General features: G+C 31.9%; 1 protein-coding gene across 1 annotated transcript; it reads left to right on the top strand.

The window, feature by feature from the left end:
- Positions 1 to 5,359: 5,359 nt before the first annotated feature.
- Positions 5,360 to 7,510, top strand: LOC105790660 (pentatricopeptide repeat-containing protein At3g25210, mitochondrial). The gene has a single exon (XM_012618375.2). It carries the CDS (start codon positions 5,484 to 5,486, stop codon positions 6,645 to 6,647), a length of 1,164 nt encoding a protein of 387 aa, XP_012473829.1. The 5' UTR covers positions 5,360 to 5,483; the 3' UTR covers positions 6,648 to 7,510.
- Positions 7,511 to 10,627: the final 3,117 nt, after the last annotated feature.

Below are 10,627 nucleotides of genomic sequence, written 5' to 3' on the forward strand. Positions count from 1 at the left end.
CAAATTGATGAATTTGGACATATTTATAATTTTAATTTGGTTGATGTTTTGATGATATAAATGTGGTACCAATGAAGGTACATTGGTTAGACACTTAGGATGATTGTTTTGACATGTTTTGAATGTGTTGATCGTGTTTTGAACAGGTTAAACGGATAGTTTTTGAATTGTTTAATGTCTAAGCTTGTAGTAAATGGTAAATTTGTTGTTTAAGGCACATTTTAGGTCCACACGGCTAGACACACGGGCGTGTGACTTGGCCGTGTGAAACACACGACTAACACACGGGCGTGCGAGGCCATTTCGAAAGGCACACGGCCTGGCACACTGGCGTGAGGTTTGGCCGTGTGACCCAAGTCAGAGAGTTACACGAGCTGGGACACGGCCGTGTGTCCCTACTTTGAATGCCCACACGGCCGTGTGAACCCTGCGGTTAAAATTTTTCTAATTTTTTCTTAGAATTTTCAAATATTCCCGATTTAGTCTCAAATCGTTCCTAAAGTGTTTTCAAACTCTCAAAGGCTTAATAAGGGACTCTACGCATGTTAACGATGAATCATTTTATGATTTTTGAAATGTTTGAAATGAATGGTTAAATTACGATTACTCGGTAATGCTCCGAAACCCTATTCTGGCGACAGATACGGGTTAGAGGTGTTACATTTATAGTCAAATCAAGTTCAGTCATAAATTTAAATTTGACATACCAACTAGAGTTGTTCATGGGTCGAGCCGAGGCAAGATTTTAGACTTGTTTTCTAGGCCCAAGCTCGACCTGACTTGAAAAATGAGCTTAAAATTTTACCCAAGTCTGACCCGAATAAAAATGTTAAAACCTGAGCGTAGCCTAGCCCAGCCTGCATGTATTAAATTTTCTATATTATTATTTTTATATAAAAACAAATTTAAAAAATATAATATATCAAATACACTAAAAATATTAAAATAAATGTTTCCCAACAAATTAAAAATAAATTAAAAAATATATATACTTAAATAACACTAAAATATGTACAACTTAGCAAGCAAATGCCTTTAAAATAGTAGCAAAATTAATAATAAAATAATAGTTATACAACATCCAAACAATAATAACAAAATAATAACATATAATAGTGAAATGGCAGCAAAACAACAACAGATTTTTTTTTTTACAAATTCGGGTTAAACCAGGCCCAGGTCAAAAAAGCTTATTCGAGTTATGATCTGTTTAGGAAAAAAAAACTTGTCTAAATCTATTTTTAAAGGCTATATTTTTACTTAAATCTTTTCACTTTTTGAACTAAATAACCTGATCTATGAATAGGTGTATTGCAAACACAAAACTTTAACGTTTAAATCGTTAGCGAAAATTTTATTGAGAGATTGAATCGATTTTCTGTCTGTTTGTCTTCTGCAGGAGCTGTTGGTTTGTGACTCAGATATTTTCAAAAGAATAATGTAGAAGAAGGCTGGGTTGCCATTTCTGTTTTCTTTTGACGTTTAGGTTACTGTTTCTTTTACTATGGGCCTTTTAGTCTTTGCCTTTTGCGGTTGGCCCGTGCTTTGTTTTTAGGCTTTATTTGTTTAGACTTTTATCCTATTTATACAACCCAGTATTTTAATAAAAAAATTTATAAATTTTTAAAAGAAAAAATAATTTTTTCCACAATATTTTAAATATGAAATGTTAAAAAAAATTAAAAATCGAGAACAATACGAAACTCGAGGCATAAAAGGCACACATTTTAACATAACTTTTGGTTTTTAGAGACAAAATCGTTACTATTTTATGCAAAAATAAGTTGCCAAAAATAAGCGAGCCGTTATTTATTAACCTTATATTAGAATTTTAGAATCAAGCATTTTCCGTAACATATCCCAAAGCTTGCATGCAATTGTTCCACAAATCCGTCACCACCGTCGATACCATCTCCGAAAACCCTTCGGCGATCTCTGGCAAACCCGTCAATAACTCCTGAAGCGACATTCGTGTCTTCTCGACGAGTATACCGACAGCTTCCCCAGAAACCGAAGCCGACGTAGTCACGGCATCGACAAAAGAATCGAAAACCGTAGAGATCAAAGACCCCATCAGCTCGACAATCATCTCGAAGAAGTACTCGAAACATACCTTGATCGCGTCCGCTAATTTCTCCAACGCCACTTGGAGGGCTTCGCCGGGTACCTTGAAAGCTTGGATCAACACCACGAGGACGTACGCAGTCGCGATGAAGATCGATCGGGTCACCAAGTTCGACAACGTGGTGACTAGGGAGAAAACGAATTTCAAAAGCAAAACTAACATATTTTGGTATGTGTTATGAGAGCAACTAAGAAATGAATTTGAGCGTATTAAATGAAGAAGACGAAGATGTGAAGCAGATTTCAATGGAAGCTTTCAGTTGGTGAAGAAATTTCGAGGTGATGTAAAAGGGTGGTGGGATAGTGATTAAATTATAAACAGTTGAAAAATGGCGAGATGATTCGTTACAAGATTTATATATATATTATATGTGGAATTATGAATATGGAGTTGTTGTATTCACTTCTTGGAAATTCGGAGGAAACTAAATTGCGCATTTGAATAATTACTAATATATATAGGTTAAAATATATCATAAGTCCTTGTACTTTTAATAAATTTAGAATTTAGTCTTTTACTTTTTATTTCTAGAAGTTTAGCCCTTTACTTTCCAGATTTGAAAACTCAAGTCTCATTGTTAATGTTGTTATTCTTTTTTTTTTGTTAAATTTGTTGGTGTGACATTTTGAAATAATAAAAAACTCACTTGGTATTTGGTAATAATGTAATTTAAAAATGTTGTAATGAACCCGAATTTAATAAAATAATCTTAATAGCATCAACAGTTAGACTTGAATTTAAAATAAAAAAAGTAAAGGCACTAAATTTCTAGAAATAATAGTACAAAAACTAAATTCTAAATTTATGAAGAGTACATAAACTTATAGCATATTTTAACTATATGTAGACTATATTATTTTATATATAAGGGTTAACTGTAAAATTGACCTCAAATTACATGTTTTTTCTACTCAGATACTTAAAGGTTTTCCAAAACTACTAATTTAATTCATTTTACCCAAAAAGTGTACAACATTCAATAAGAACATGCCACATGTTATACATTTATTGATTGGTATCATGTTTTGGGATGAAATTAACAGTTGCGGAAAAAGCTTTTAAGTATCTAAATGAAAATGGTGGTATAGTTTGAGGGCTAATCTTGTATTTAAACCTATATAATATTATATATAGATATTGACATCCTATCAGAAAAACACTTAGAGAGAAGAGTTGGTAAACTCTATTTTAATGAAAGCCGGTTGTTTTTATTTATGATTATTACAAAGAAAGCCATTTGTTTTCCTTTAGGTAGTTTTGAGTGTAATTAATATTTATTGCGCATTTTGATTTTAGTTAATTTTGGGTTAGTTTAAATAATTTAAATATTTAAATTTTTGTTATTTTAGGATTTAAGTCGTTAATTTTGTTATTATTAAATCGAATTAGGTTAAACTTGATATTGAACCGATTTTTCAAATTTAAAAGAAAAAACCGAAAGATTAATTAGAAGATTGTATATTTAGATATAAAGTATAATTATGTACTTATAAGAAAGGTATGCAATTTTCTTAATCATGTTGAATCTCAACTTGATTGCATCATACAATTTGGAGGCTAATAAACTCAAACCCCAGTTCCAAAATCAACTGTGGGTAATAATAAATAAATCAGATTATTTTAAAATTGCAGGCTGATTCAATTGAAAACGATGGCGCAGGGTTACTAGGTGGGTTGCTTGGAAGTCAACCCATTTTTAAACCACGTTTCTAAGCATCGGTAACTTGAGGTTGCTTGAAGTAGATGTGCTCCCCATCCAAGTTTCAAATTAGGGGTTTTAAACTTAATTTATTACCCCAAAAAAGATATGGGTCTTCAATCGAGTCAAAAAATTTTGAGTTAGTCGAGTTGGCGAATCTTATTTTAACAATCGAACTCAATTTGAATTTTTTTCGAATCGAATCGAATTAAGTAAACAAATTTCTAGTTAAGTCGAGCCGAGCTAATGAATCCTATTGTTTATACTTGATGTTGCATTTATATGGACTAATTATTTAACTAGTAGGCGAAGTACAAAATTATTTAGCTACATAAGCAATATTATGGTTTTGCCTTTTAATTTTAGAAAAAATAAAAATTTATCAAAACGACGTAGTTTTACCTTTTCTTATTCGGATTTTCGGATAACTCTAATTGTGTAATTCATGTTCGAGTTGAACCGAAAAATTTAATTTTTTATTCGAGTTGACCAAATAACTTGATTAACTCAAGTAATTCGAACTATTTAATTTAAAATTTAAAATTTTTATCGAATCTTTCGAATTGATTCAGATTTTGCTCACCCCTAATTAAATTTAGAATTAAATTGAGTCGAATTTCTATACTATGGTAAAGCTCTTTTGATAATATCTTTTCTATCCACGAGATTTAATTTTAAACCTTTATTTATTCGAAGGGTAATCAAGCTCCTTACTACTCAATCTGATGTTAGCAAAAATAGCTTTGGTAATTCCATTATGACCCTAGAAAAATTGTGATAAACCCCTTGCTGCTTCTTATGCTTTTCTTTCTTTTGTTGGGTTAATTGCGGTAGACATCTCAATATGTGGTCTAACCTTTAATTTGATCTATAAATTTCAAAATATTTTAATTGAGTCCTCAAAGTATTAGTAGTGTGTCAATTAAAATTTTCAATTAACCCAAAGTCAACATGGATGTTAAATGCAAATCGGATATGATGTGAAATATTAATAAATTTTTAAACAAGTTTATGCTTATTACATTAATAACTTGGATTTGTTGCGTTCAAGAAAATTAAATTTTATGAGATTTGTTTTTTGGGCTTAATTCATGATTTAGCTCTTGAATTATTTTCATTTTTTTTTATTTTGGTGCTTAAACTCTTTTTATGTCTACTTTGATATTTAAATTATGTTTTCCCCTCTCCCCCCACAAAAGCTCTATGCCAACCAATAAGAACATGACACGTGGTAGATAATATCATTGGTTCATTTAATAAACGAACATCAACTGAACTATTTATGAATTGTTCATTCATAACTCTATCACCTTTAATATTTTTAAAATAAGCTGAAATAAAATGATAATTTAAATACTAAAATCGAAAAATGAGTATTAAAGTATAAAGCTTCATGACATATTTAAAATTTGATTTAAGAACTTTAGAAGTCTAATTTAAAATATGAGACCAATTAACCCAAAATAAATGCCAAGCCCATCCAAAAATTCTAGTCTAATTAAATCATCAACGTTAACCCTGGCCCATCCCACAAAGAATTGGTACAAATATTTTCCCTTCTAAGCTCGGATTTTCCCGCAACGAAATCGACGATCATTGTAAGCTTGTAACCAGTAAAAAGCTTCACAATTTGATTCATCCGTTAATCCCTGATCGAAAATGCCTGCCCCCATTCATCGTTTGCTCCTCCCCGCTACTCAGAAAACCCTCAAAAACCTCATTTATTCACCGCTCCCAGCTGTTTCATCCCTCAATTTCACGCACCCATCTCTATATCGCCGCCGCTTTTCGACGCCACCACTGTCCCCTCAACCCCCGGCCTCCCACTTCCTCCGACCCAGAACCCGAACTCCACTCGAAACCCAATTTGAAACCTGGGTTCAAAAGCTTAAACCCGGTTTCACCCCTTCCGACGTCGAATCAGCTTTACGAGCCCAACGCGATGCCGATCTCGCCCTCGATATCTTCCGTTGGACGGCTTTACAACGTGGGTACAAACACACCGATACCACCTACCTCACCATGATTAAACTCCTCATCTCCGCCAAACGTTACCGCCATGCCGAAACGTTGGTCGAGGAAGTTATAGCCGGTGCTTGCCCTATCAGCGTCCCTCTTTACAACGCCGTTATCCGTTTTTGCTGTGGTCGTAAGTTCCTTTTCAACCGAGCTTTTGATGTTTACAAGAAAATGCTGAAATCAGATGATTGTAAGCCCACACTTGAAACATTTGCTATGTTGTTTAATTCATTGCTTAGAAGATTCAATAGACAAACTGTTTGTTATGTGTATTTACACTCTGTTCGGTCTTTAGCTAAGCAAATGAAAGCTGTAGGGATTATTCCAGATACTTTCGTGTTGAATATGATAATTAAGGCTTATTCTAAGTGTTTAGATGTTGATGGAGCGATTCGGGTTTATCGCGAAATGGGGTTGTATGGATGTGAGCCAAATGCGTATACCTATGGTTATATTTTCAAGGGATTGTGTGAGAAAGGAAGGGTGTTGCAAGGGTTCGGGTTGTATAAGGAAATGAGGGAGAAAGGGTTGGTGCCGAAAGGGAGTGCTTATATGATTCTGATTTGTAGTCTTGCAATGGAGCAAAGGCTTGATGATGCCGTTGATGTTGTTTATGATATGTTGGAGAATTCGATGGCGCCGGATTTATTGACTTATAAGACAGTATTGGAAGAGTTGTGTAGGGGAGGGAAGAGTAATGATGCTTTTGAATTGCTCGAGGAGTGGAAGAAGAGGGATTTGTCCATGGGCCAAAAGAATTATCGCATTTTGGTGAATTCCTTGCTTTGTAAGAATCGAGAATGACTGGTCTCTATGGTCCAAAAACGAAGTAGTTCTTGTTTATATGATTCTGATTTGTAGCCTTGCAACGGGGCAAAGGCTTGATGATGCTATTGATGTTATTTATGATATGTTGGAACACTCAATGGCGCTGTATTTATTGACTTATAAGGCCGTATTGGAAGAGTTGTGTAGTGAAGGGAAGAGTAATGATGCTTTTGAATTGCTCAAGGATCGGAAGAAGAGGGATTTGTCTATGGCCAAAAGAATTACCGCATTTTGATGAATACCTTGCTTTGTAAGAATCAAGAATGAATTTTCTAGGCCAGTCTATATGATCTGGAAACGAAGTAGTTCTTGCTGCCAATCAATCCAAAGAGGGATGCCTAATTGATTCATGGACTTTTGAGGTCTACGTTAAAAGGGTGGGTTGACATTGCTCTTGCATATTATCAACAATATGGCCTATTTGGTATTCCTCTATTCATTTCCGATAGGAACAAAATCGGGTTTCCATCGGTAAACAGGTCTGAAAAGGTCCAGTTTCCTTGCAACCAGCTTCGCCACCGGTCTTTATCATTACAATCATGGTTAGCCACGAGAAATCTCCAATGAAATTGAGAACAATAGAATGATAAAATGTCTTGCAGGTGTTTATATATTTCTCAGACGTTTCAGCTTCAACGAAAATGGTGTAATTGCACACAGCTTGTATACCTTCAACATTTCCTATAATTTTGTTTTAATTTATGGTTGTGACCCTCGGAACGAGCATCTATGTTTTTGCTGCATTTGTGGCATATGCTCATTGAACATGAATAGGATGAATTGAATTGAACTCTTGAGCAGTTTTTTCAATCAAAGTGGTGAACAAAATTTATAACGAACTCAATTAAATAGTAAGAACCCGGAATATCATTTAGCTTCTAAAATGAGTTTCAGCTGTGCTTTGAAGGTGGCTCCGACTCCAACTCTGCCGATTCTTTTCGCAATTGGTAAGTACTATTTTGTATGCCATCAAAGTTTTCTTTCAATTTCACCATTTGCTGATCTTATCAACTTCTACCATTTTGTTTCGTTACGTATATTCACCAGCGAATGCCGAGAAGTCAGCATTTTAAACAGTTCTACCTATTTTTTATTTTATGAATCATCAAAACCAGTTGATTTCTAATTCAACCTGCTCAGGTCTGATTCGGGTCCAACAATTTCGGGGCCCCGAGCAGGCTATAGAACAAAAGAAAAAAACTGGTTGGAGCTTGAGGGAAGTTTGTTCCTCATTTGAAAAAAAAAATCCTTTTATCTTACTTTGTTCACGATTTGTTGTTTATATTGAGGACTAAATGGGGTATTTTCCCAATTTTCTAATTCAAGTAAAAGAAAGAACATTTGAGGTACGTGGTACACACGTGCAAAAGAAATGAGTATGTTGTGGAAAAAGTAAGAAATATGAAGATTTTTATTGGTTTAATTATGATTCTAGTCCTTCTATTATGCTATAATTGGGATTTAATCTTTTTTAGTTATTATTTTTATAATGGAAGGAATAGAGAGGACTTCTACTTTAATTGGCATAGTATGGTCATATGATCTTATAAAGTTATTAGTAGATTCAAATTAGTAATACTATTAATTGCTACGGTTAAAATAATTATATAAAATTTTTTAAATAAATTTAGGTTTTGGGCGACAACAAATTATTCAAATAGTTATCTAACTATTAAAATTTTGATTTTAGACACTCAAAATAAAAGTTTGTAATTTAAGTATTAATGTTAAGTAGTTTGGTCATTTGATCACTTTAATGGCAAGCTAACGTGGCGAATAATAAATTTAACCATTAACTTTTACATATTATATTGATTAGTTATTATTTTAAAATTCAATTCTCAAAATTTACAAAATTTTAAAAAATTAAAATATATAAAAAACACATAAATATTTTAAAAAATATATAATAATAAATTTAAATTTTATATTAATATTAATATTAAATAAAAAAGCCCTCCCTTCCCAGCACCTCTCCCCTTTTCACCGTCGGATCTCTCCCACCACGTCAATATTTATTTTTGAAAAAAATTATGTATTTTATATTTTTTTTGAAATTTTAGAATTATGATCAAGTTGAGAATATTTACAAATTTTGAGAGTTAGGCTTTTAAAATTATGATTAAATTGATATAATATGTAAAATTGAGGGCTAAATATGTTATTATACCAATTTATTTAACTGTCAGGTCAGCTTATCATTTGTAAATTTAATGGAGTGATAAAAATGATTGTAGGTGTCTAAATTGCAACTTTTTTTGAGTCCCTAAAATGATTTTTTTATAATTGGATAATTATTTGTGTAGTTTACCCAAATTTATTGTTACTTTAGTTGAACGCAGTTGGATTTTCACATTGCTTTGATTGTATGATTGAATAACAATTAAGGAAAAGTAAAATTGTAAAAAAAAAGGTTACAAAATGTGTAAACATTTGAGATTTAATTTTTTAAATCAAGATTAAATTGACACAATATATAAATATTGAGGTTAAATTCATCACTATTAGTCGGGACAAAAATAATTAAATGGTTAGGTGATCCAAAAAAATACTAATAGTTAGGTAATTATTTTGTAACTTTTCATAGTTTGGTGATAAAAAAAGGCTTAATGACAAAATTGGCCACTAACGTTTACATGTTTTGTTAAAGTGATCCTAATTGTATTTTTGAGCCTTTTTTGATCATCAACCTTTGTTTTTTTTTTTCAAACTGCTTTTTCTTACAGATTTGATGAAAGTACCATTGAAAAAATTAATGGGGATGATGTGAAATATTTTAATGAGATGTAATTTATTAATTAGTAACCCAATAAGATAATTACATGTGAAAATAATAAAATAAATCATACATGAAAGTAAAAATAATAATTATTAATTTAAAGAAAATAAACGTATTTATCTAAAAAAGGTTTCAAAATGAATGCATACATTTGTTTACATGTAAATATTTTATAAGGTTATCTAAGTAATAAATTATATCTCATTAAAATATTTCACATATAAAATTCCACATTATCCTATTAACTTTTTAACTATACTTTCATCAAATCATTAAAAAATAATTTGAAAAAAATAAAGGTTGATGACCGAAAAAGGCTTAAAATACAATAAGAACCATTTTGACAAAATATGTAAAGGTTGGTGGTCAAATTTATCATTAATTTTAAAAAAACTTAGCTATAGTTTACCTTTTATTTATTAGCATGACTTTTGATATAAGTTTAATTGCGGTTTACATCCTTAGATTTTGAATTAGTCTTTAAATTAAAAAAAAACTTAATTAAGTCCTCAAAATATTAGTGTCTTATCGATTATGTAGTTCCATCCGTCTAACATCTGTTCAGTTGTCAAGTGGGTAATTTATCAATAAAAGCCTTTTTTTTTTTAAAATACCGAAATGGGCCCATTATTTTATTATTTACCGGAATGGTCCATTTTCCGCGAAATCACGTCCACGTCAGCGCGATGTCAGGGTACGCGTTAGGAAATCACGTCCACGTCAGCAACTCCGCTGACGTGGACGTGATTTCGGCCCGCGCGTGAACAGTACCCAACGGTCAAAAATTTGACCGTTGTCCCCCCCTGAACGGTAAAAAAAAAAACTATAAATACCCCCACCCCTTTTTATTTTTTCACAAACAAATCCTCTCTCATATTTCCTCTCAATTTCCTTCCAAAATTCTCTCAAATCCATAATTAATTTCAATTTGCTCTCAATTTCCTTTTTTAAAATAATTTTAATTTTTTTATATTTTTATAGATCGTAAAAATTTGTACGATTTCATCAATGGCCGGATCATTGACTCGTCTTGATAAGCATCACATATCGGTGGAACAAATGAAAATGGTAAGTGTTAAATTTAATTTTTAAATATTATTTAATTTTTTTTATTTATGCACTTTTAGATAATTATTAATTTATTATTTGTTATAAAATTCTGTAGATCGGGTATCGG

Source organism: Gossypium raimondii, chromosome 7 (genome assembly GCF_025698545.1).
Source record: "Gossypium raimondii isolate GPD5lz chromosome 7, ASM2569854v1, whole genome shotgun sequence".
Classification (NCBI taxonomy): domain Eukaryota; kingdom Viridiplantae; phylum Streptophyta; class Magnoliopsida; order Malvales; family Malvaceae; genus Gossypium; species Gossypium raimondii.

Coding starts and splice junctions, on each gene's coding strand:
- LOC105790660 (XM_012618375.2), top strand. CDS start 5,484: ATGCCTGCCCCCATTCATCGTTTGCTCCTCCCCGCTACTCAGAAAACC.